Here is a 26,456-nt window from a genome sequence, read left to right on the forward strand (position 1 = left end):
TAATTTCTTTTTCATTCATTTTTCGTAGTACACAAGTTTAGATTTTTTCTTTCAAAGACTGTTTTTTAAGTATGCATTCTACTTTAACACTTATTTGAGCCTCCTTTAAAATTTGCTTCAAAGATATTCATACGTTTAAAATTGTACTTAAATCGTTACGTATTAAATTCCAAACTCTTTTGTGTTTAATTAACTTTTATCATTTATTAGTACAGAGCTTCTCTCAAATCCCATTATTTGAAAAAAGTTTCGAGTCGTTTTGATTAAATTTTTAATCACCCAGAACAAAGGGCTTGTAAACATCTTCATGTGAAATGAACTAACATACATGCTGGCAATTATTGCTTATGAACTTTAACATTTTTTGTTTACAATTAAAAAGTTATACACGTTCGATTCTGAATGAAAAATAAAAAACGGAATATCCTACGTCAATAAATGCAATGAACAAAATTTATTGGGTCAGTGCACATAAAACATTTACTTTATAGCTTTCTCGCTTAATTAAAATAGTTCTCATCCAATAATACTCAGTAACACTGCTAGTAGAAGTTAGTTACTTTCTAGAGAACACGAAGAAATGCCGAAAAAGGCCACTTCTAGAATAATCTTCGATAATTTTAATACATTTTGCTACATTCATCATTTCGGGTACAACGCAGCACAAAATTCAAAAGCTTGTACACGGTCATTCTCGACATCTGTGCTGGTATTTTTTAATTCATTGCAGTGCCTTCAACTTCCACAGTAGTCAGAGCCGAAATTTCTGTTGTTATAAAACACAACTTTCGCTTTATGATCCTTTGCGAAAATAGGCTCGTGAGTTAACGCGGAATCGTAAACGGTTTCGAGAAAGTTTTGTCACGGAGTTGAGAAAGTATTGATCGAATACCCTTCACCTTCCAGCTGGGACGTCGAATAATGACCAAGAAGGAATTTAAATTCCATAATCGACCGACGTGATGCCAATAAAACTTTCTATGCATTCTTCTTCCTGTCTTTATACTGACATAACAAATTTCTCGGCAAATTTATGTGAAACATATTCAATTCGCGAAAAAAGCAACGCGAAACAAATGGATCGTAAATACTATTACACAATTGTTACACAAGTCAGACCTGGACATTTCAAACAATTATTTCATTTAATTGTAATAATATATACGTTAATCCATAATTAGTGGATTCTAATTTTGAAATAAGAAATAATTTCAAAATTTCCTAGTCACTTTATTTCGTTACAAAATAATACTATACTTCTATTTAGGTTTAATATAATTAATTAACACAAATCTTAGTTGATTTCAAATATTTCAAATACGAATGTATTTCATTATTCGATATTTTATTTACTATTTATTTATTTAAAACTGATTCAATTTTAAGAGTTCAGTAACTCTTATTAAATTCGTAGATTAGTAAACGACATTATTTCTACCGTTCTATATACACAATAGATAATAGTAAAATTTGTAGACAGTACTTCTTGCACATATTATCGACCTATAGTCGCTCGCTAATATCACAACGAGCTTAATTATACAAGAACCAGTAATCACTTTCAGAGCTCAATTATACAAGAGAATACAAAGTCAGTTGTTAATAAAGCATCAATCAGCAACTGATTAAGTACAAATTCGGTTAAAACGTTTGATTACGAAGCTTCGGTTAATAAACCAGACTACTCGGTAAATAAACCTAAGCTGACCTTGTTAAATTTATTAAAATAACAGGAATAAAGTTAATTTTTTTATTAATCGTCTTCTAGATTTTGTTAAATACAGAGTAATGATTAGCTAAGGGCAAACACCAGTGACAAAAGTGTTCTACATCGACAAGTTTTATCTAATCTAAATAAATTATAATTAATTATTAGTAGTATTTCCTCGAATATTTGCAATCTCCCTGTGAATTTATAATTCCTTAAATTATTTGATTTTTAATTTTAATTTTAATTACATTAAAAAAATTAAAAATTTCTTAAATTTGATCATTTGCACGCCTTTGAAAGTTCATAAAATAAAAATATAAAAAAATTTACCGTTGTGATAGTTCTTATAAAACTTGTTCTCCAAATTTCAGGAAAATGATTGGTCACCTTCTATTATTTTAATTAACAAATAAATCAAAGTACCAGAGATATATGGACATGTTTAAATAACGATCTGCAATTTTAGAGTATTTGCGTTGAGGTGCTTGGATGAGTGCGTCACGCAGTACTATACTTTGCTATTAGTCTGATTGCTTCCTGTGATACTAACTCAATAGCACTCGTAGAGTGCATCGAAAATTAATTGTAGAAAGTTTAAGTGCTTAGAGGTACAGACTGACAACGGATGGCAGTCTAAGTTCTCAATATGCTGACTAATAATATTATAAGACTCACTGCTGCTAACGATACTAACCAAGGTCCAACAGAAAGCCGGTTAACTGATTAATTGTCTCTCTCTCTCTCTCTCTCTCTCTCTCTCTCTCTCTCTCTCTCTCTCTCTCTCTCTCTCTCTCTCTCTCTCTCTCTCTCTCTCTCTCTGAGAATCTAACTTTCTGAAGATGTCGTACGACCTACTTTTCATTGCACGCCTAGAACACATTTCCCGAGGAAGAGATACAACAGTACTTACCTTGTTTTCTCGTGATGGAAAGAACTTTGGCAATAAGAGGGAATTTCTTCCAAGCTCTAAATCCTTCTTCTAAATGTATCGGGTCTCTAAGAATCTTTAAAAACTAATATCTACGCTACAGAGGGTCTTGGTTTCGCGGCACAACCATTTGCTACTAGGTACAGAAGAATTGAGAGCTCGGAACTCGGAAGTAGAACCTTTATCTTTCTCTATGGAACTGCTTCATTTGTAGTTTCATTAGAAGACCTCTGTTTATGAACTGTTCGATTTTAAAATAGAATTAATCCCGCGAGAAACAGAGCAGGAAGACAGCAAAGAAGCTTAAGAATTAACATAAGGTTTAACGAATTCCCAGCTAACACCTTGTAAGACCTTTTCAATTCAGAATGACCCACTAAACATGGTGAACCTACTATGCATACCTGTTCTTACGATTAGAGTACTGTTCGAATCTTGAGGAAATTAATTTTACATATTTATTTGCATTTCAGTAAAACCATTAAGCGTGACGATACTTAGCAGTGAGGACACGCCCCTTAGTGCCGATCGAAAATATGATATAAACTGCATGACCATTGGTTCAAGGCCACCAGCTAGATTATCTTGGTACATGGATGGGAAGAAATTGAACAACTATACAGAGAAGGTATTTCTTTACTTCTGAACCTAGCGTCTAAAAAATTGCACGACAACTTTCGATATTTACCTTGGAGAACAGAGTGCCCGAGAGTTCAAATATTTAAAAGCTTGTACAGGGTAAGAAGATAAAAATTAAAGCAACACAGAATAGTGTATAGCTAAAAGACGAAGCCTTATTGGATACATAAAACTTGCTCGTTGTTTTTGCCTAGAACTTACTTTTCAAAAATGTTCCACATTGTTTGAAACACCGTCTATTTGTAGTTGTTATTGCAATCGATGTATCGAGCAGAATTGGTGTACCAAAACCAACGAAAACTAGAGAAAATGTATCCTCTTGTTAAGTAGAGGAAAACTATTCACGATTGAAAGGACTAAACCTATACACTATTACATATTCTACAAATAGAATAAAAATCGATTGCTTTCATGATAGCTATATTGACAATTTATATATGTAGAACTTCAAGGCAGTGGTCGTATTTATTAATGAAATACGATTGTATTAACTGTGAACCAAAGTTGTACGAAAATACAATACTTTTCTGACGGATAAACGAAAATGATAATTCTAACGATATCGCCATTATTATATTATATCGTTAAATTATTACGTTGCTGAAACCATTCATTATTTCCATATTTAAATGCAGAATTGAATGCCATTATGTTCAGTGAGATGTATTATTTCATGCTTCGAAGATAACAGTAATCTACCAAAAAGCGAAATAATCTTCAAGCATCGTTAATACACGACTATTGGATACGCATGTAGTATTTAATAAATAAAGCCGTTTAATTATCAGCCAAGGGGACGTGAAATACAACAGCGTTTATGTTGCTTCCACGCTCTCATGGCCAGATCTTTCTGTCAAAGGTGTCACCAGACGGTAACATGACCAGCTCGACGCTGGTGCTGAAGCCAACGTTACACGATCACGACAAGATAGTTACTTGCCGCGCGGAGAACACCGAACTTCGGCGAGGAATAGCAGAGGACACGTGGAAATTGAACGTCTTCTGTAAGTGAATCGAAACATGCTACACTGTACTGCACAGAGCTGGTAAGGTTGCATCTGGAATAAAGGCAGATCTGTATGGTTACAGTAGATAGGACTGTCTGATTTCACTTTCGGATCTGGCGTATTATTAGCTGAAATGGTCATAATTACTAATTAAATCAAAGTAGCCCTTATATGTATATGACAGATACTACGTCCATATGTGTCCTAGATGAAACTTTACCAGCTCTGTACTGATGATATCTATTTGAAGACTCTTGAGAAAAAATGATCATAGGTAGTCTATTCAAAATTAAAGTTCAGATTTTAGCATGATGTGTTAGAATATGGAGAAAACTATTGAACTATAGTATAAGAGCACAGTTCAGAAAAATTAGACCAAAGAATTCTGAAATTGAAAAAGAAGGATCAATCTTGCATTTCTCCAGTGGAAGAATAACCAAAGTCGTCCAACTGTGGTACTTAGATTTCAGATGATCTTATTCTTTCATATTATTAACCCCATAATCATTGACAGTATGATCCTCGTTCCCATAAAAAAATTTCTTCTCATAGAAGAAAATGATTAGAGCCTATCTCCTTGTTTATTGAAATATTATCAGATAAACGTCTAAACTTAAACTAATCTTCAACTCACTAACGATGACATGTAACTTCATAAATTAACAGGTAGTTAAGAAGCTTTTACAGAAGCTAATAAAAAAGCCCATAAGTATTTTATTTTACTATTTTTTTGTTTTTAAAGAAAGAAGTGTAATTTAAATTCTGTATTCGCACGTTCTAAAACTGTCTTTTCCAAGTGGTAATTTTTATCAAATTCCTTCGAGTTTTGCAACGTAATACACCTAGAATGAGACATGACTTGCAGGTTTACGATACCCTCGGTTAAATGGTTGCAACTTAGTTGGAGGAACTGACTGTGCGTACGACATTGCAAGTTTACACGTTAATCGCTGCTGGGAATAAAGGAGCAAGGAGGGCTGGTAGCTCACCTAGTTTCTAGATGACCGAATTTTTATTTTCAAATAGAAATTTCGTTTTGTAGATTTAATTAGTTTTGGAGCCTGCGGTTTATTAGTCGATTTTCGTGTGAGAGTAATCTGGAATCCCTAAGGTACTCTGTGCAACTTTTTCATGGCTTTGCTGCTTTCCTGAGAATTTAAGGAATTAATAGTCCATATCTCTCTATATTAATTTATAATTCAAGTGTTCCTTCAAACGATTGATACATAGTAACGATAGTATGCGAGAAAACAAGCAAGAATCAACTGCTATAGAATTGAGATTAATCAGAGTGACTGAGTGAAAAGCAAGTGAAGTATTTTCTAATAGCCTAGAAATAGGAAAAATATGGTCTCTATTGAAAACTTATTGAACAATGGTAACCCTTTGTGACCCACTCGTTCTAGACTGAAACCACATTATTCACGGTAGTACTTATTATATCTTAATGAATTTGTACTATATCTTTCCATTTTTATATCTTGGTCCACAAAAGTTTAAAATGGAATCTACAAAATTATCTGTAGAAATAAAAACCAAACTTAACGATACTAATACTTTAATCCATGTCAAATATAAATAGAAAGAAAATTAAAACAATCTACTGAAAGTCTAGACATTTCTAAACATTTCTTCAGTATTAATAATTGCAGATTATGTTACGACTATAATTAGTAATAATAATTATAGAATAAAAATTATGGGTAAAAAGACAGTATTCAGTTTATAAGGTTAATAAAAAAATATTGTCGAACTTTTCTGTTAAAAATTGTAAATTATTTCCCACCCATCGAAATGGAAAAGTAATCTACTTCACAATCATAGAAGATAATCGTGAATCATCGTAGATTATGAAGACTGGTCAACCTAAATGATTAGCATATGAATATCCAAATTTATTTCTAAAGCGCCTGTAATCAATCTTTTAAACAGCTTAAGCTGGTAACTTAATCAGCTTCAAGGTAGCTTAATTATCGCCAATACAGCTTAACTAGCTTTTAAAATAGCTTTAATCAGCTTTTTAGACTAGCTTCAACTATCTTCGAACTAGCTTATCCTATTGTTCATGTTTCAGTTAACTTAGTTTGACGCTAGTTTCATCCGAAATGAACTACTAATTACCAATGAAATTTATTTTACTCGAAGTTATAGCTAATACTGAATCATTTTATTCAGTCAACAAATTCTGAGAAAAATAGAATATTTTTGAAATGGAGTTCTAGTTACTATACCAAATACATCCACAAAATTATCTAGGAAAAGGCCATTCTTCATGCATTACAATGTGCATAAATCTTCGATGATTACTTCGTGGCTTGCTGCATAATGTAACGCTTTGAGCAAGTTAGTGTAAAAAGCGGCACACCAACGATCGTTTTATAAAACAGATCGAACCTTTAATTTAAAGTGGGAGTTTTTCATTTAAAATTTCATCTAAAATCTCATTCGATAATATTTTTTTAAAACAGAAGCTAATAACCATTTATATTCCCTTTCACTGGTTTTTTCGTATAAAACAGCTGACCTGGAAATTACAAATTGAAGCAAATAAAAAATCATTTTCACCACTTCCTGTTTACTTAGCACAGAAACCTTCAAAACTGAATATTCAAATAACTGAGAACTACGAGATATTAAAAACTAAAAAAAGTTATTGAAAAAGGCAATATATAATTTTTATAAAATGAAAGTTTGTTCAGTCGCTAAAATCAAAGATGTGAAACTCGTCCACCGCTCTGATACAAAAACGCTTTTTGTATTCCGAAACTGTCAGTCGATTTGGGAAAAGCTATAGTATGCATAGTCAGTCAATCTCGTTCAATAACAATTTTTTTGTCCAATAAAGAGACCCCTTACAGCATACAAATTTCAATCGTTAATTTTAGTAATTATTTTCTTGTGAGAGATTAATCCTTGAAAGCACTTTTTCATCAGCAAATATATATAAAAAATGAGAAAATAATCTTCAAAGTAAAGCAATATTAAAAGTGGAAAAAACGAAGGAGCTCTAAAGATGTGTACATAATTAATCTATTTTCTTCTAGTCCTTCCAATTTTGCACCTGGAGTTGGGCTCGAATATGAATCCAGACGATATCGAAGAAGGCGATGACGTCTACTTTGAATGCAAAGAACATGCTAATCCCAATGCTTACAAAGTAATATGGAAACATAATGTAAGTTGGAGTATTAAAGTTTAATTCAATTTACGCAATAACAACGGCGAAGCAGAAACAACGTTTTTACATCCTCAACTCTACGAAATTTTCTAGATAAAAGATAAACCTATAAAATAGAACAGGTACAGCATGCACAGCAAAGCTAAAATCGTTTTTCGGTATTGCAAGATATCTCACAAATACTTTTCACTTTTCCTATATTTGTAAATCTAAAGTTCAGTTTAAGCACTCGAATCCACATGTTCAGGGTTATTGTTAAGTAGTTTCACATATCACAGAATCGTTGAAATAGCTAAGTAAACTGCCTTTTTCGTGGAACCCCAGAATCTCAAAGTTACGAGCCTTAACATGCAACTGCGAGGCCTCGAATTATGCCAAGGTCATTCTGTGAAACTCATTCCTTTCTAACTAGACATAAAAGGAAAAAGCCTATTATTCTACCTAGACAAAATGCAACTGGCCTTTGAGGAGTTCCAAAAAATTTTCCTTCAGCAAGCTTAAAAGAACATTTACTATTCGTATTCTTGAAAAATGCAAATTCTGAGAATGTTTTTTCTTTATTTTTCATAAATATGCTTAATAGGAATAAGGAATAATTAATTTATCTATAATTTTCTGATTTGTATACTGTTTCAGGGGAATGTAATTCAGAATAATGCAAAGAATGGTGTGATAGTTCAACAGCACAGTTTAGCTTTAAGAGAGGTCAATCGCACTCAAGCCGGAAATTACACTTGCATCGCCAGCAATGTCGAAGGAGATGGTTATAGCAATAACGTTGAACTTAAAATCATGTGTGAGTTTTTATGTGTCTATAAATTAAGAGATAACTGAAATTATTGTATTACGTATTCACATGAACATTTTTCATTAGTCGCGTCTTTTATGTGAAACAAAAATATCGTATAAAATAAGATATAAATTCTAATAAATTTAGGTAGACTTCATGAAAAAATAATACGTGCTGAAAAACTATAGTTTCCCTCTATATATCTCTATTGAAAAATTGGGAAGGAGATTAGAAAATAATATTTTCTGCCAGTAGTATTTTTTCATAATATGCTACAAATTTTATGGAATCAAATTTTCTTTAATGTGAGTACAAAGAAATACGTATGAAACAAAATAGACGTCACACACATATATGTATATACACAGTCAGCGAACCTCAAAATGTCGAATAATTAAAAAAATCCAAGGGGGAATCAAAATTGAATCGATAGCAGTATGATTATTTTATTATTGTTATATAACTGTAGAAATGACTTTATATAATTCTCATATTTTCTTTTTATATCAAAATTCATTCAATTTTATCTTTACTTTATACAGAATGTGCGACGACAGGTGTCAGAAATTTTAAAGGTCGGTTTCACACGCCAAAAATAAAATGAAAATCAAGAATGACGAAAATACGTTTAAAGCTTCGTTTCAGAATTATTAAAGTTATTAACATTGTTGAGGAGACGCTTAAAATTCACATGAAATGTTTCTGACTCGGGGCTTATTCTACTGACTTCGCTGTGTCTGACTTTACTGCACGTTGGCAATAGAATAAGTCCCGACTCAGACACATTTCACACGAATTTTAAACATTTTCTCAACAATGAATTACTCTGAAACGAAGATTTAAACTCAAGTTTGTCATTCTTAATGTTCATCCTATTTTAACAGGTGGAATCGCCCCTTAACATTTCTGACACCTGTTGTCCGACACTCTGTACAGTTACCAAAATTTTCAACAAGCTTATTCACTGGTCACAGACAAACCCATCTGCGTGCCAGGACAGAAACGTATTTACGGGGTGACTCGTCACGAAGACGCTCGAGTAAGTTGCAAAGTAGAGGCGTACCCACCCCCAGACAGCTTTCGTTGGACTTTTAACAATACCGAAGAGATGGTAGATGTACCGCAAACGCAGTACAAAAACTCGACGCGGCAAACTGAGAGTGTTCTCGTGTATCGACCAGTCACTGAAATGGATTATGGCACAGTGTTTTGCTGGGCAAGTAATACTGCCGGCCAACAGAAGAATGCATGCGTATTCCACATCATTCCAGCAGGTACGTAAGATCACACGTTTACGTTTAAAAACAATTACCCTATCGAGCACGTGTAATAATGTAAATCTTTTGAAAAAGTGGACCACCCTCGATAACGTTGATAAAGTTCATAAACACGAGCACGCGATAATATCGAAAACACGTGAGACCGTAGCATATACGAACTTCGGCCAGTAGTCGAGACACGTGGGTCGATATCGTGTACTTCTATTGTTCTCCGCGAACTGGTTTGGTATCGTGAAACATGGAAATGCGTGAAATGACTAAGCAGGGAGTACATTAGTGCCACGTCATTTCACGTGATGTGGCATCTCACGTGAATTCGCTTCATTTCTTAATTAATGAATCATTATAATGCGTGAGACCCTCTTCATTTATCTTATTTCAGTCTCCCTCTGCTCTAAATCTTCCGATTGAATCTGTGTATTGAAGCACAATACAAGTTCAAAATCAGTCATTTTTAAATAATCCCAAAACTATATCTGATCTCCAGAGTCAGAGTATATTAATAATCCTCTTGCTTCCTGTGTGACTTTATACTCTTTGGCTCTGAGGTCCAAATATAATTTTGAGATTATTTGAAAATGCCTGATTTTGGACTTGTACTGTTCCTCAACTCATCGATTCAATTCGATTGGATTTTAATTCCTCTATCACTTCTACAAATATTTTGGTATTGAAAGGAGATCCTGTGTTTCGCCAAAACCCACAGGAGCTCTTGCATTCTAGAATATAGGATCCTATATCGAATGTCCATTTCGCAGAATGACAATTGATCACTGTCTAACAGATTCTAACGTTATTGATTACAGGGAAACCTGAATCCCCATACAACTGCACCCTGTCGAACCAGACAACCGAATCACTGTCGGTGGAATGTTCGGCTGGTTTCGACGGCGGTCAGCCTCAACATTTTCTTCTTGAAGTCTTCGATCAACATACAGGGAGACTTCAAGCAAATGTTACGTCCAAAGAAAACGCGGCCTTTACGGTTCATGGTTTGGAACCAGGCAAAGTTCTCAATATGGTCCTGTATGCTGTGAATGCGAAAGGAAAAAGCGATCCCACTTTATTGGAGGGATTCACTTTGAAAGTTGCGGAGAAGCAAACTGGTAAGTTATACCATGTATATTTTCTTTCACTTCCAGGCAACGTTGTTGAGAGAGCAGAATATTCACTTATTTTTAACACTGACTGCTATAATGTGTGATTTTGCTAACTGAGACAGACTAGAGTACTGTTTCAAACGAAACTAGAACAAGATACTTCAGTTTTTTCAGAAGTGCATTGATCTACTTCCTAAGTGCAATTGCACTTATTTCTTTAATGGGACCCTGGGATTTGTTTGAATAAATTCATTTCTAAATATTATTCCGAGTGAATATAAAAGATACATGTAATGTCTTTCAGAACATCGCACTTTACGAGATATTTCATTCTTTACAGACTTACTATGTTAGTTTTCTATCATCATAAGTGTAAATTTTTATAATTTTTTCTTTTTCTATGAAATTGTATAAAATTTTTCTCTACGATCCTTTTCTAACTTCATTTGGAATAAAGCTATAGCCTGCTCCAATTACCAGAATCACCCTGTATATTCATTAAAAATTCTATTAGAATGTATACAGTGATTTTGCTTTACAGTAAGACTATTTTTCTATCAATTTCCATTGGAGATTCTTATTAACATCATGCACATGTAGGTATAATATTTTCTTCAGAAAAGAATCCCCTACAAGATATAACACCATTATCAATTTAAAATTACGAGCCCACACTGACAAACACTATTAATATAATTTATTCTTCCAGGATAATTCCATTTGAACATGTTTGCACAAAAGTAGTACGCGTTTTGTTCACAGGCACCCGGGTACCATTCGAGATCACCCCATTATTAGGGGGTCTGATCGGAGTGGTTACCGCTTTACTTTTAATTACCATCACTATTCTGGCAGCCATGAAAATCAGGAACGAAAGGAGGACCCAGAGACCGAGCGACTTGCCAATAAAAAAGAGCACTGCGCCTAGCTCCGAAGACCTTTACGACACAGACGATAGGAACCCTGATGTTGTGCCAATAAATAAAGGTACGATATTGCTACTCTTCAGAATTTATGGGACCAGACTGAATCAGCTGGAATAAATAATGTAAAGAATTATAATTGAAATGTAAATTAAATTAAAAGGTTCAGACTATCAGTTGACGGGATCAATGTCTGGCACGCCTATGGCTACACAAAATACTCCAGATGGACTTCCAACATCCTCGCTCTCAGTACAACAAGTCAATCATCTACCAAGTCTACCATATTCACATGAGTATAATAATTATCCAACTTTACCAGTACGTACAATTTCGAATATTTTATTTCGCCACTGTGTCTCGTCCTAAGAGAATTGACAAAAATAAACATAGTTCCCTAGTTAGATAGTTTCTATTTACTTTGTAAAATATGAAATACGAAAAAATAGTGTTCCCACTTTGGTAGCATATTCTTAAGGAAGAAGAGGCTCTTCCTTTCTCAGATATAAACCTTTTGTTCATGATGAAACATCTTAGAAACACTGGAAAGCCTGAAGAAATTATTCCTTCTGCCTTTCTCTCTCATCCTTGAAAACAAGTAGAATATGCTATCAAAATGAGACCACCTAATGTCTTTCTGTAAATTACACTGAAATGAACTTCAAAGAATTGAATTTAAATCAGGACATGTTGCGCAAATGATGAATGCATTTTCTGTATTTGTTCCAGCTATCTGGGGACATAACGTATGCCGAATTGTGTCTAACGCGACCAACGACTTTATCAACGTTAACAACTGACACAAAGTTGACAAGTATAAGCGGGGTTGGTGGCTTAAGCACCATTCAGGGTTATGGTAGCGGGATAATTGTGGGCGGTAAGCCGTACACAAAAGAAGCGACAATCTATGCTTGCATAGACCACAACTCGAAACCATCGAAGATTGAGGTTTCAAATACATCGTCTTGTGCGATAACGCCATTATCGACTAAAAGTACGTTTCAAGAGATGAACGTCTCAACGATGACGGGTAAACATCATCCCACAAGGGAGGTCGTCACTGTTCGTACACCATTAATCTCGACTCAAGAAAGTTGTGTATAGGGATGCGACTCTGACGCGCTGAACGTCAACGAATACTATGTTTGATGTGATCACGCTGTGATGATACGCGCGTCTAGCTAATAAATTGAGGTTTATCGACCGTTTGTCCTACAGTAAGACATGTATGGCTCTTTGGTAAGTGATAAACGTGTAAAGTAGTCAAATTCAAATCAATATCAGATGGACTGATCTACTTTGAGTTGTGGAATAGGTGTTAAGGTGGTAGAGCAAAGGGGTACGAAGGAACAATGAGTCTTCTCAATATATCAATAATGAATACGTGTAAAGATAATGTTAGTTTTTAAATTCTTGAAGGATATTGAACGATTTATCCTGAGTTTGATAAATAAGACTGATTTGAAGATCTTAATATAGCAGACGACGTGTAAGGCTTAATTATCTTAGTTAACAAAAATCCATAAGTGTATTAACAATGCAACAAATTTTTCTGTTTCTTTCTGTCTTAATTAAATTCATCAGTGATTATCAAAGAACCAAATGAAATTCGTTAAATTGAATTCAAATAATAAATTGGCTTTCCAATATTAATATCTTTCATAACAATGTTTCTGTATAATATATGTAATATTTGATTCATGTAATATGTGAAACTAACTTCATCTAAATTAATTGAATTTAATACATGTTTGTTGCATTTCAAATATCCATTGGATATTATGTATAAGAAAAAAATGTAAAAAGTATACAGGAAACATAACTAGAATATACAATATATGATTTATTTTTAATTTTCTAATTAATCATTCATATTAATAATTAATTTTAATTCGCACAAAACAATCATTCAGTACTTTCAGTACATCGAATTTTTTACTTTTTTATTTTCAGTATTCTGTATTTTTATTATAGATGTTTTATTAAATTATAATTTAGTTCCGTGTCTTATGTTTTTATTATAAGTACTAACTTGTTTATATATATCTTATTCTTATTAGCTTTCATATATGTTTATAGAATGATATTATATGTATAGTTATACTGTCTTTAAAGAATCATGTGTGTTACAAACTTGTTTGTAAATATATAATAGAAGTATTGTAAAACTGCGAAAACCTTGAAAGAAGTAAAAGAGTAACAACGTTTCGTAGCTTTTTTTAATGAGCATAAATATTTAGGTTACGAATGGGAGAAAGATAAATTAAGATTCTTATATGTATAAATGGGTCCGTACCAAATATGACTTTGTAAAGAGAGTTCAGGTTCACATACCAAAAGATTTAAGTTGTACTGTACACGTATCAGATTTTTTTGCCAATGATACAATAAAAGAGAAATTTGCAGAAAAGTTATGCTTTTTAATTGTTTTAGTTTTCAATATTTTGTATTATACGAAAAGTTGTTTTTGACTGAAAAATGTACATATTTCTATATTCACTGAAACTTTTAATTTCACAAAGTAGGAAGTGTATAATAAACTGCTGATGTTCATTTAAGAAAAAATATATGTTCACACTAAATTTTACATTTTTAAAAAACATCTTCAACCATTAAAAAAACTCATCTGATTAATAATAATTGATTATTTATAATAGCACTTAGTTCTATTTTTATTTTCCAGTTTCTTTCTCTCTCGCTTTGTATTAATCATTAGCAAATTTGATTTATTAAAAGCATTTTTCAATTAAAGATTATTACATTATTCTCTAACATTTTGAACTGTTTTTAACATGAGTTTGTAATATATTATTATTGTATATACTGAATATTCTTATGACCGACAACTTTATATAATATTTAATATTATCCCTTATCAAATAGATATATTTTATTTTGTTTACTAACGTGACAATAACGTGTCTCATGAAAGAATAAGATAATGTAAAAAAGTATTTAAAAAATCTATTGAAATCAAAGAAAATAGAAACATATGGAACATTTGCTACAGAAGCTATTGTTACATCATAAACAAAACCATTGTCACTCAATAATATTAAGACAGTTGTGTGATTATTTCATAATAGCTACAAATGTTGCAGAAAGAAGACTTTCTTAAGTAAAATTAATTTCTACAATTATATTATATTTAGTATATTTTTACCAATCCTAAGTAAAATGCAACATACATTGCATGCCTTCGTGCACAAATGTATGTTAATGGATATATGCATAAATATACGTATATATAATACTTGTATATATCAAAAATTGTATTGTAAAGTAGGATATGCCAATTCCCAAAAAATTAAAATATCTTTTACCACTTTACAATCTGAAACTTTATTATTGAGATGTAAGAACTAAGTCTTAGAAATCTGGAGTCTATATTCTCTATTCAAATGAGAAACAAATTGTATTTCAGTGATAATGAAACATGATAAAATGGTAAAAAATCTTAGGTATTGATTTCTGAACAAGCAAGATTGTTCCAGAAACATTGTGAATATATTAATGTATATACTTATAAATAAGTATACTTACATTTAAGTATACATATACGTAAAGAAAATTCATTGTAAATAAGTGAATAAATAAACATTCTTAGATAAATTATTTTTTAAAATATGTTCATGTAATTACTAACACATTTTATTTTATACTACAGTATACATATGTTTATGCAAATAAGAATGACTTCCAAAGGGTAATGGTTTAAATGCATACAAAGTATTCTATGTTTCATTGGTCAAACTATGTCAGTGTATTTTTAAATAAAAATAAAGTGCAATCTTATGTAAATGAAGAAAATACTTAATTAAAAATTTATAACTTGATGTGTGTTCAAATTATTTGAAAACTCTAAATTTATAGTACGCATACCCAGAAACACAGATACCTTACAGAAGCATCTACATTAGGAAAGTATAAAATTAAATCGTCAAAAATTATTCTATTTAAGAAAGTACTATTATTATCAGTCGAAAATTTTATACTTTCTCTAGATTATAGACCTTTTGTAAAATATTACGTCAAACGAAATGTGCAGGGAGTATCCATGTATATACAGGCAAAAAAGGTTTTGAAGCATACCTCGATAAATGCTAAGTTGAGTAAACTTCCATTAATGGCGTCTAAACAGTTCCTTGAAAAATGCGGAGATGATGACTTATGACAACTGCCTCCAAGAGAAATATTAAGAAGATGATGATAACTACTTTCACTTGAACTAAAACTGATGAATAAACCCTCAATAGATAGTTAACAACACAAATTTGAAAGAACACTACAGAAGACTGTGTTGCAACTTGCGGTACCTCCAGTTCTCTACTACCGAATTGGCGCGCTTTAACACCTTTTAAAATAGCGCCACTTCCAGAGTATGTATTCCTGCGCAAGGGTATGCGCAAGAGTATGCGCAAATGTATACGCAAGGATATGCGCAAGCGTATACGCAAAGGTGTGCGCAAGAACATGCGCAAGGGTATGCGCAAGCGTATGCTCAAGCGTATACGCAAGAGTATGCGCAAGTGTCATTATTGCAAACTCGAAAAATAATGTTTATTATTTATCGCATATAGCTAAAATGCTTTAGGAAAGAATATATGTAGTATTTCTAATTTTTTAATACAAATGCGTGAAATTTATTTATTTTCTTCTTATATATGCAATTAGCCTTTTCAAAATTATTTAATTCGAAAATGTAAAGCAAAATGATGTATTATGTGAAACAATATTTAACAATTTCCACATAGAAGTATCATAGAAAATAACATACATACATGGTTCAAATTATGCTATAATATAGCAATATAAAGATATACGTAAAAAGGATCAGTTTTATATAACATTTATTATAAATCACAAATGCTATTTCATGTAACACGTATAATTTCAAAACACAAAATATAAGAATAATACTTTAGTATAATTTAGAGTAAATATTTTTATACATGTAAAACTTGTACATTTCATAATATTTTATTATTTTTCATTTTATATTTTCTTTAAAATTGTACTGTGGAATGTTCTCTGTTGTAAAAGAATTGCCATCTTTTCAATCAAACATTGAAATGCAAAATCCTACGTATGCATAACTTAAAGTGTTAAAAAAGAGTGAATTATTCAAAAAGGAAATTGAGGATGACGCCGAATTCCTTTGAAAAAAGAAAAATCACAAATTCTGGCAGATTCTCCTACATCGAGATCTTCTAATTTTTTTACATCCGCCGGTTCTAATTCCGAATCAAACAATTGTATATTTTCCTTAATTCTTTTGGGGCTTGCACTTTTTGGTATAGCTGCAATTCCATTTTGCACGATGTATCGTAGCAAGATTTGAGCCGCTGATTTCTTATATTTCTTCGCTATTTCCAATACTGTAGCGTTTTGTAACATGTCTGGTATCTCTTCTGTTTTGTTCATCATTTTTACGAGACCTCGCGTGCCGAGCGGCGAATAGGCTGTTAGAGGAATATTGTGCTCCTTGCAATATTTCACCTTTGAAATATAAAGAATATTGAATATTTGAATATTCATGATCAACAAATACCAAATTTAATTCAAATTATGAAATTAATTAAAACTGAAGTAAAATATCTTCAGTTTCATATAAAAACTATTACGATGTAATGCTTAATATTATTCCTATATACGTTATAATATTACTTCATTCCATATAACTAATATCGATTAAGTAGAAAAAAGATGATTTACCAGTTCCTTCTGTTGAAAATAAACATGCAATTCAACTTGCAACATTGAAACCTGTATCTTTGCATGTTTTAAAATTTCCTCGATCTGACGAATATTGAAGTTTGAGAGGCCAATCATTTTGGTTCGACCGAGCTTAACTTGCTGTTCCATTGCAGACCATACAGCAACATGGTCAGTACTCGTATCAATTCTGATTTCTCCGTTTTCATCACACGGGTGTAACTCGTCTCCAGCTACTTCGAAAGCAAATGGAGTGTGAATTAAATAAAGATCCAGATACTCTAACTGTAGATCTTCCAATGACTTTTTTATCCACTTTTCTACATCCTCTGGTCTGTTTCCGACTGCAGGAAGCTACGAGTGTTATTTGTTAAAATAGAACGATATTTAAATATTCTCAACATACAGTTATTGGCTACTAAAATACCTTCGTGACGATGAAAAGCTCAGATCGTTTAATTTTTCCAGAATCGATCCACTTTTTCAGGACCGATCCAATTATTTTTTCGTTTTCATATACGGGGGCAGTGTCGATATGCCTGTAACCTGCTTCTAAGGCAGTGTTCAAAGCTTTTTCTAGCGCGTCGCTGTCAGTGACCTTAAACAATACAGTTTCATGTTTTCTTCCTATTCAATACAAATAATTTAATGAAAATTACAATGACGAGAAACAGTATAATAATTCCAACAGTAAGAAATATATACAGATAAAATAAACTAAAAGTGATTCAACAGTACATATACTGCAGGCTCGATGCTGCTCGTAACTAGAGCCTCTTACTCGCTTTGTCCCCTCTTGTGCATTGCACTGTGATCGTATAGAACGTTTGCACAGTAGCTACGGCCAAGTTTGCTTCACGTGCGTATAATTAAGTCATAAACTGCGCCAAAAGATCACAAACACTCTGCTAGCAAGTCCCTTCGCCAACAATGCATGAAAACTTTACGCGCGCAGAGTCACGGAATTTTCCTAACTCCCTTTCTTTGGTTTCGTCTAAGAAAATGATGAACTATGTAGCTCTCTTAGTAAAAGTTTCTCGCGAATAATCGGATAATATGTTTCAAGCCTTCATTAAACATTAGTAATGAGGAAATAGTACTTTACACCTATTTATTAGACCATTTAGAATTACAAATCAGTCGCGCAACATGCGATAAAGGGCGATGCAGAAAACGTTTTATGTCTAATAAATATTTAAAACAGTGTTTGAAAATGTTATTGACAATTTGGCACCACCTCTCACTTACCATTTTTTGCATTTATGAAAATGTGATAGCTTCAGTGATATGCACATTACTACTAAAATTGAAATGCTGGGACAATAGAGTGTAATTTTTAATGAGGGTGAGGAATTCTTGTTATATTATTATATAAGTACAAGTATTATTATTGAATACATACAAACAACCGATGTATGGCAGGTTGCTCGATGTTAGGTGCATTTTTAAAACCTTTTTATTGAATAGCCTTTTTTAAAAAAACCTTTTATCTTTAATTTTGTGTCATCCTGTATATCACACAAATTTTTGTAAACTTTCAATCAAACTTTCATCAAAGAATTATACTAACATTAATGTGAGTCTAATTGTATCATGAATTTGTATTTCATATTTGGAAATGCATCAATGTGCATCACGTGCTGCCTCGCGTGATCAAGTGTTTGACATTATTTAAGCTACGCGCGCCGAAAAGTAACCCCTAATTTCGGTTGTATCTCCAAAACGAAGCTTTAAATTTCATTACTCTAAGTAATTTAGGTCTCTTTTCATAGAAAAGATTTTCATGCAACCCTTGATACATTCTTTTAAGAAACTTCACGTAGAAGCAACAAAGATAACCTCATTCAAGTGGAGAGAAGTTATCAATGGCAGTAACGTTACTCAAATAATATTGTGTTGTACGATGAATCATTCTCCTTAAATTTGTATTTTCTATGTTAATTGTGTCGATATTTTATATTAAAAGTGAGATGTATAATGACTAATGAAAAAATGCAAGATCTCAACAAAAGGTTACTAAAAATTGTATTCGTAGGAGAAGATAACCTTAATAGGTATTCATTTTAATTTTATCTGTTGATTTTAGTTTAAATTTTGAAATTTTCGTATATTACGATAAGAATATATTAATTTACACAATCACGTATATATAAAATTTGGTAAAAGTGATAATTAACAATGTAGAATACTGTTGACAAAAAATGAGGTTAGAATCTTGAGTGTAAATATATATATACGTACATATAGGTAATTTAAAGGAATTAAAAAAGTTCCTGTAGTGAAATAATAGTAATCAGTAATAAAAATTGTTGACAAGTAATTAAAGTATTGTAAATAATTAGCAATTAGTTTAATAATCTTATTTAAACTATAAGGTACACAATTTTCCAATCAAATACTGAGTTTTAAATTCTTAAATGTTATTGTATATTATGAACAAATCCAAAGTATGTCAAAGACTATTTATAAGTTCTACTTTTATCTTGTGTAATATGATCAGTTCTGTGTGCAACTCTGTATCCATACTATGAATTATAATAGTCAATTAAAACTTTAAAACCTCATAAAACAAAATAAGTTTTAGAATCATGCAGTACAAAAAACTCAATAAAAAATATAAAATATTTGTATTTAATTCAAATAGACAAATTAACTCATAATTTTCATTTATAACATAATTTAAAACATTTTTTTATTACATTTATCAAACTATCTTATAAAAAGAAAAAGTTTCATAAATGTAAATATTTGTTTATACGTAATTTTATTAAAAAAATTATTAGAAAATTTTCACACACCTGCTCCATAAATTTAAGGAAATTTATTTTTATCAGTATTTCCACATACTTACATTAAATAAAACAAATACATATAGTTAAAAAGTTAGTCGAATATATGAAATAAAATTTTTGCGTATGTCTTCGTTAATAAAAAATTGTTTAATTAATACAATCGTGTTTCGTTGAATGGCAAATATGTCTGTGATATAAGAAAATATATCGACTATTTTTTGCTTCGGTTATTTCATCAGCAGGCAACTATTAATCATGAATCTTTTTAATTTACACTCTGAGGTAGACTGATAATATACATTTTTCCATTAATATCTCATCGTTTTGTAAATAATACATATCGCACAGATAGCAATACCAATAGTCTTATATATACTGCATATAAGGACTAAAAAGTCATTGTAATTTATAAAAAATATAAATTTATTTTATTTACTTCAAAACGTTTTAATGTATTTACAAACGACTCTTTCTATATTCGAACTTTTAATTAAAAATAACTTTAAAAAAATAATAATAGATTTCTGTATCATTAGCGAGAAAAAGTGCAACGGAAATTAATAATGCAATCGAATTATTTTACCTGCCAGGTACCAAAGCCAAGAATTGGCATAGAACTCCCATTGGGAAGTAAGAGAGAATTCTTCTTCATTGCTTGCGCTCGGTAGAAGTTCCGTGAGACAACTGTACCGCTTGCTGTCGACTTCGAGGCAAATGCACTTTCTCTTTAAGCATTCACGGTCTTTTTCTTTGGTTTTTTTTCCTTTTTGACCTCGAGAAGCTCGGTAATTAGGACAATACCTAACAGTTTTTATCGACAGATTCGATCTTCCGTGTAACTGAAAGTTCATAATCTATGTGAAGGAAATATGAAAAGACTAATTAAAAATAAGAAATCGACATACTTAATTCGTTTCCCTATTTTAACTTATCGTATTTCAAACATATTTTGGGAATTTATTATATTATGAACGAACTGAACACTTTACTGTAACACTTTTAGCGTTTAAAACCTACAGATCAGCAAAATATACATAAATAAATAACAAACCGAACACTTACCTAAACTTATACATAACTGTAAGGAAAAAAGTAAAAAGTAGTTAATGAATTCTTCATAAGCAATATGAATATTGAAGCAATTAAGCAAATTTATTACCGCATTAATTTCAGGTAATTTTGAAACATTAAAAATTATAAGTAGACACAATATGTTCGTAAGAATAATCGACGAGAAAAAATCAACAATTCAGTGATGTATCATTGCGTGAACTGTGGAGTGGAAGTAGAGGAACTTTATACAAGATATTGCCCGAACGTTTTGAAACTTCTGAAATGTGTACGTCATCTATAGTTTTATAAAGAATAATGGTCAAATTTTGATAACAAAAAATATTCCAAAAAAACAGCCAACAAAATCATTGAATAGTTTATCAACTTTTTACTCGACATTTTGCAAATATTGTATTATTTTAGGATAAATGCGATCATTTGGCTGACAAATACATCGAATATGATCCAGTTATAATATTAGTTGATTTAATATTACTCGAAAAGCGATCATACAGACATCTCCTCTACAACTGCGACTTAAAATCTTGGTGGAAATTAGTAATAATTATCTGGCTCGTCGAATCATTTCGGGATCTTTCATTGTGTAAAAGCAATGAAACAGATACCGACAATTTGAGGACATTCCAACATTACTTCAATGGGCAATGTAATCTCTATTTAATCCTGTTTAAGACTGCCTTCTGTTTAACTGCCTTCGTCCTCACCGTAATTCTTTATACTACAATTAAATGGTACTTTTATTCGAAAGATAAAAATAAAAATAATGTATTACAATTATTAAAGGCCATAGTAGTAGGTGGCTGTGGTAAATTATTAGGTCTCTTGGAAATCACATGGGGGCATATTTTCTCAGCACCCCATTATCTCCTCATTTTAGGGTATACCCTTCTTTGTTGGCTTACTGCTTACTCAGGTGAGGAAATCTATTTTTAAGGAAATAGACATGTTGTAATTATTGCTCAGTGTTCCTATTCTATGAGAGAACTTATCCCATTTGCATCACGAGAGTGTCAATAGAGTTTAGATACAATAAAACCACATTTGGTGATGAGAATGTATTACTTATTTTTTCATATGATATGAATGGGTTAAGGGAATCCACAACTTTATTGTTGGATTATTAGATTAATAATCAAAAGAATAATTTTTTTTACATCTTTTTGGTTCATGAGTTCCCTCAAAATTTGTATGTGTTTGAGATAGTCATTAAAGGATAAAATCTGAATAGGCAATATAAGATAATTAATTTAAATAATCATGCAACAAATAAAATTTTGGTAAAACTTCAACATGTATTAATAATTTATTATGTTTTACAGCACAATGTTTATAACTATAATTCACTCGTTTATATGTTTTATAATTTCAGTGGTATCCAACAGTGGAAAACTGGAATCTTTGATAATTTTGGGACTGGGTATATTAGTTTACAGTTGTGCATCTAGTTTCCTTTCCACAATGTTCGAATCTTTGGAACTAATCTAGCAACACAGTTTTAATTCGATTTAATATAATCTTGTTTATTTTAAGATATTATGTCATTAAATAAAATGAATATATTAAATTTGTAATATTGATATATTCAACACTCCTTAAGAGGTACGATACTCCATCCGAGGACTAATCTGTCAAAACCAGAAGAAAACAAATTGCAGACCCCATTATCTTCTGCCCATGCTACCGACGAAACCATTCTGCGATGGCCCTAAAATTAATTTAGAAATTGATATTACCTTTCATATAGAAGTACTAAACCTTCGATAGTATCAAAAGGTAAATATTTATTCACCTGTCTGCTTGTTTTAGGCAATCTAGCTAATCGTTGACCGCTAAGGTCGAACAATCTAATTTGCCTATCATCGTATGGAATTGCAACAATTCCAGTACTGGAGACTGAAAGGCGATTCGCGGCACTATCGCCGCGAATTGTAGCTAATGGACTTCGTATATTTCGTAATTCCCATACTTTTACAGTTCGATCATCCGAACCTGAAACGATTTTATCTTCGCGCGTAAAAACGGCTGATGTTACTGTCCTGCGTTAAAAATTTAAAAATTAAAAATGTTTAATATTATCATGATTTGAGTTTAAAATCGTTTTCAAACATTTTAAATGAACAGATCACAAGAAGACTTCAAAAGAAACAAAAGTGTTTCTATGCAAAATGTATAAATATAAGAGATTAAATTCAAAATTACTAATTAAATTCATAGAATAAATTTTAATTAGGTCATTTTTATTAGTTCATCAAACTACTTAGTTTCTGTGTAAAATAGACGGTTAACTTACTCTGTATGTGCTTGGAAGACAGAAACTGAGTGAATAGGTTCTCGAAAGTCCCATAAACGAAAGGTACTGTCCTTGCTCGAAGTGACACAAAGTCTTTGTGTATGATGAGTAGAAACATGAGAAAGTTCTTGATCATGTCCACATAGTGTGTGAATGATTTCTCCTGTTTCTACATCATAAAGGTTTGCAGTTCTGTCCCAGGAAGCAGTTACAACCTGCTCTGCATCAGGTAACCAATCTGCCGCCATCACTACACCTGTATGACCAAATAATTCTCGAACTGGAGTTCTGAAATGTTTTATAAAATCATAAGTTTCACTTTACCTCTTAAAGAAGTCTGATACAAGTAGCAATTTTAATTTGAATTGGCTTTATAAATAATCACCTTAGAGTAGGAGGTTCTTCTTGTTCTTCGTTCACAGTAATTACACCACTGATGTTTCTGTCAGAACTCAATGCTGAAAGTTCCTCGGCTGAATTTTGCCGCTTTGGAAAGTCCCAATCAACAGCAGCTTGCCATATGTGAGCACAATTATCTCCACTAGATGTTAAAGCTAATTCTTTGGTTGGATGAAAACGTACTGAGTTTACTGAACCTAAATGGCCTGCAATTACGATTAAAATTAAGAAGAATTCAGATTTCTCTCATATTTTTTAATAATACAAAGTACAAACCGATATATTGCAGAAGACAACGTCCACTATCCACAGCCCAAACTCTAGCTGTATGATCAGCAGAAGCTGTAGCAATAATTTGCCCCGATCTTCCAACGGAAACTTCCCAAACACCATCACGATGACCAGAATATTCCCTTTGCATGCTACATGTCATAGTCGGTGTCTTAAAACTGGAAACTATTTTACTTGTTTGGGCCTTCAGCTTATTGGAAGCTGTTTTCGTTTTCTGTGCTGAATTTCCTGCCATAGCTGCGACATAAGAATTATGATTTTAAGTAATCAAATACTAACATTAATATTTATAAGCAATAACTTTTAAATAATCATTATCCTTACATTTTTGCTTCGAAAGACTTTTTGTATCTGGAAAGTCTGCAACATCTCCAAGAGGCAAGCTCCGTTCTCCAGAACCATAACATTCTCTTTCAAGTCTTTCATTAAGAGTATCTACTTTTTCTTGTACTGAATTAATAGACATTAGAATTAATTATAACTCAGTAACTATACGAAAATAAATATGATTGAAAGTAAAAGAATTCATACATCCCAAGTTTTCTGTATAGAGAATTTCAAACTCTTTTTCTATTTGCTGAAACAATTCAAATAGCCGACATCGTAAAGCTGGAGGTAATACGCTGTCATCTGGATCCGTACGAAAAGCACCATAATGGAGGGCAGTTGGTTGCAATGGAGTAGATCCACTTTGTGACTGCAATTCTGTATCTGTACTACTTTGTACCCTTGGAATAGAGATACGTTTAATTTTTCCAGAAGATTTATTTCCACTAGCTATAGATGGTTCTCCTGGCATCTTTTACTCTAAAATTTCAATGGAATATTATTACATATTACATTCATTCAAAAAATAATTTTTCATATGAATTTTTTTCTATGCTCCACAAGTTTCATTTCAATATTCTATTATCTATAATTCCAATATTAAAAAAATAATAATTTTACAATTCTCTACAGAAATATTTTTAACATTATCATTTCCTCAGTATTTTATTTTGTATCTTAATTAAAAGTAATTAATGCAGAAAATATGAGCATTCAATTTAAACATATTAAATATCACATGCATCTAAACATTAATAATACAAATTATTTAATTATATTATTTCATTTATTTAATATCAAGCAATTTATGATGGAATTTTAATAAGAAAAATAATAAGACTATTTTTTAAAAGTTGTTAAAAAATAATTTATTAATGTAATAACTACAAACATGCACACAAGTAATTAAACATTTTTTAAGACAAAACAAACAAAAAATAATTGTTTAAAACTAATTCTCAAAGTGACAACTATTAGTGCTTATATGTGTGACAACTCTCAGTGCTGAAATGTTTCATCGTTGTGTGAGTTACAATACTTGACAAATATACAACTGACAATATACATATAGCAAAATATAATTAAATTGATGTACAATAAAACAATTAGATATAACAAACGTTTCATTGATTAAGCGTTTCGTACAAACAAGGTGACTTACGTGAAGAGGAGGAAGCTTCTTCCGTTTATAAATTGTTGAAACGCAAATAAAAAAATGTTAATATACTATGCTATTTATATACTCACTGTATGTACAAATATTTTTCCTTGTATTCGTACTTGAATAAACACATATCACCATATAAACACATATAATCATAAGCCTCTTACACTTAGTTTAGGAAAACAATAAACACTTAATAAAATTGCAATACGTAATCACTTATTAGATCGATTATCATAGTGATAACCTGTACATTCTTAACCATTTTTGGTATATTAAAAGAAGTCAAAGTCAAGTGTAACAATTAATTGTATTTTGATTACTGTTTATAACAGTCATTGTGGTAAAAGCGTAATTAAAATATTCGCGCGATGAACTAGGAATACTTGTCTTACCATTACTACTACTTCGTAGCTGCAAACTTTGTCAATTATTCGTTATAACTTACAACATAACCTAAATTTTGACAGATCAAAACAACAACTTAATTATTAACAATGTAATAGAAAGTAAGAAATAATTATCGATTTATCGTGGAAAATATTTAAGTTATTTTAGTAATGAATTGAGTCGTAAGCTAAAATTAATGCGTAATACGCATTATGAAGTCAATTCACAAAATGGTGGTGAATCTATAAAAATGGAAGTAAGTATCCTTCTTGTATACATATATGTATACATAAGTATCTGCAAAGAGAAAAAATATTTTAAAGTTATTTTATCAATAAGTACATATACATAGTCATAAAAAAATTCAACTATATATTTTTTATTTTCTAAAAATCTCAATTCGAAATTATATAGCTATATACAATGCATAATATTATACAAATTTGTATTTATCATT

The 26,456-nt window shown here is 31.4% G+C and overlaps 4 protein-coding genes across 8 annotated transcripts in view; 2 read left to right on the top strand and 2 right to left on the bottom strand.

The window, feature by feature from the left end:
* LOC143178915 (neural cell adhesion molecule 2) overlaps positions 1-13,111 on the top strand; it is a 318,833-nt gene extending 305,722 nt beyond the window's left edge. Inside the window, exons 8-16 of the mRNA XM_076377850.1 lie at positions 3,113-3,267; positions 4,138-4,282; positions 7,330-7,460; positions 8,100-8,259; positions 9,228-9,527; positions 10,340-10,639; positions 11,396-11,620; positions 11,720-11,877; positions 12,286-13,111. Of these exons, the coding sequence (XP_076233965.1) occupies positions 3,113-3,267; positions 4,138-4,282; positions 7,330-7,460; positions 8,100-8,259; positions 9,228-9,527; positions 10,340-10,639; positions 11,396-11,620; positions 11,720-11,877; positions 12,286-12,660 (1,949 nt within the window). The 3' untranslated portion in view covers positions 12,661-13,111. The remainder of the gene's footprint in view (positions 1-3,112; positions 3,268-4,137; positions 4,283-7,329; positions 7,461-8,099; positions 8,260-9,227; positions 9,528-10,339; positions 10,640-11,395; positions 11,621-11,719; positions 11,878-12,285) is intronic.
* Positions 13,112-16,430: 3,319 nt separating this feature from the next.
* On the bottom strand, positions 16,431-20,797 carry LOC143179965 (aldo-keto reductase family 1 member A1). 2 transcript variants are annotated; one of them, XM_076379435.1, is made up of 4 exons: positions 20,647-20,797; positions 17,699-17,869; positions 17,272-17,625; positions 16,431-17,055 (listed from the first exon to the last, which is right to left on the bottom strand). In XM_076379435.1, the coding sequence occupies exons 1-4, from the start codon at positions 20,713-20,715 to the stop codon at positions 16,681-16,683; spliced, it is 969 nt and encodes a 322-aa protein (XP_076235550.1). In that variant the 5' UTR covers positions 20,716-20,797; the 3' UTR covers positions 16,431-16,680. The 2 variants fall into 2 exon arrangements, with proteins under 2 accessions (XP_076235550.1, XP_076235551.1); XM_076379436.1 differs by lacking the exon at positions 20,647-20,797 and adding an exon at positions 18,520-18,625.
* Arv1 (ACAT-related protein required for viability 1) lies at positions 18,970-22,639 on the top strand. Of its 2 annotated transcripts, XM_076379439.1 has the most exons (5): positions 18,970-19,325; positions 20,654-20,848; positions 21,237-21,402; positions 21,540-22,050; positions 22,507-22,639. In XM_076379439.1, exons 3-5 carry the CDS (start codon positions 21,319-21,321, stop codon positions 22,620-22,622), a joined length of 711 nt encoding a protein of 236 aa, XP_076235554.1. In that variant the 5' UTR covers positions 18,970-19,325; positions 20,654-20,848; positions 21,237-21,318; the 3' UTR covers positions 22,623-22,639. The 2 variants fall into 2 exon arrangements, with proteins under 2 accessions (XP_076235554.1, XP_076235552.1); XM_076379437.1 differs by lacking the exon at positions 20,654-20,848 and having other exon boundaries at positions 18,971-19,325.
* Wdr37 (WD repeat domain 37) lies at positions 22,407-26,160 on the bottom strand. Of its 3 annotated transcripts, none has more exons than XM_076379431.1 (8): positions 25,693-26,160; positions 24,649-24,924; positions 24,442-24,567; positions 24,103-24,354; positions 23,813-24,032; positions 23,428-23,715; positions 22,927-23,173; positions 22,407-22,842 (listed from the first exon to the last, which is right to left on the bottom strand). In XM_076379431.1, exons 2-8 carry the CDS (start codon positions 24,914-24,916, stop codon positions 22,720-22,722), a joined length of 1,524 nt encoding a protein of 507 aa, XP_076235546.1. In that variant the 5' UTR covers positions 24,917-24,924; positions 25,693-26,160; the 3' UTR covers positions 22,407-22,719. The 3 variants fall into 3 exon arrangements, with proteins under 3 accessions (XP_076235546.1, XP_076235548.1, XP_076235547.1); XM_076379433.1 differs by having other exon boundaries at positions 26,005-26,159; XM_076379432.1 differs by lacking the exon at positions 25,693-26,160 and adding an exon at positions 25,607-25,621.
* Positions 26,161-26,456: the final 296 nt, after the last annotated feature.

This window comes from Calliopsis andreniformis, chromosome 5 (assembly GCF_051401765.1).
Source record: "Calliopsis andreniformis isolate RMS-2024a chromosome 5, iyCalAndr_principal, whole genome shotgun sequence".
In the NCBI taxonomy this organism is placed as follows: Eukaryota; Metazoa; Arthropoda; class Insecta; order Hymenoptera; family Andrenidae; genus Calliopsis; species Calliopsis andreniformis.

Coding starts and splice junctions, on each gene's coding strand:
- LOC143179965 (XM_076379435.1), bottom strand. CDS start 20,715: ATGAAGAAGAATTCTCTCTTACTTCCCAATGGGAGTTCTATGCCAATT. Junction 17,870..20,646: donor TTGGCTTTGGTACCTGGCAG/GTAAAATAATTC, acceptor GTATTGTTTAAG/GTCACTGACAGCGACGCGCT. Junction 17,056..17,271: donor ATTTTCAACAGAAGGAACTG/GTAAATCATCTT, acceptor TATATTTCAAAG/GTGAAATATTGCAAGGAGCA.
- Arv1 (XM_076379439.1), top strand. CDS start 21,319: ATGTATCATTGCGTGAACTGTGGAGTGGAAGTAGAGGAACTTTATACA. Junction 21,403..21,539: donor TTTTGAAACTTCTGAAATGT/GTACGTCATCTA, acceptor GTATTATTTTAG/GATAAATGCGATCATTTGGC. Junction 22,051..22,506: donor TTGGCTTACTGCTTACTCAG/GTGAGGAAATCT, acceptor TTATAATTTCAG/TGGTATCCAACAGTGGAAAA.
- Wdr37 (XM_076379431.1), bottom strand. CDS start 24,916: ATGCCAGGAGAACCATCTATAGCTAGTGGAAATAAATCTTCTGGAAAA. Junction 24,355..24,441: donor AAGTCTTTCGAAGCAAAAAT/GTAAGGATAATG, acceptor CTTATGTCGCAG/CTATGGCAGGAAATTCAGCA. Junction 23,716..23,812: donor GAAGAACCTCCTACTCTAAG/GTGATTATTTAT, acceptor AAAACATTTCAG/AACTCCAGTTCGAGAATTAT.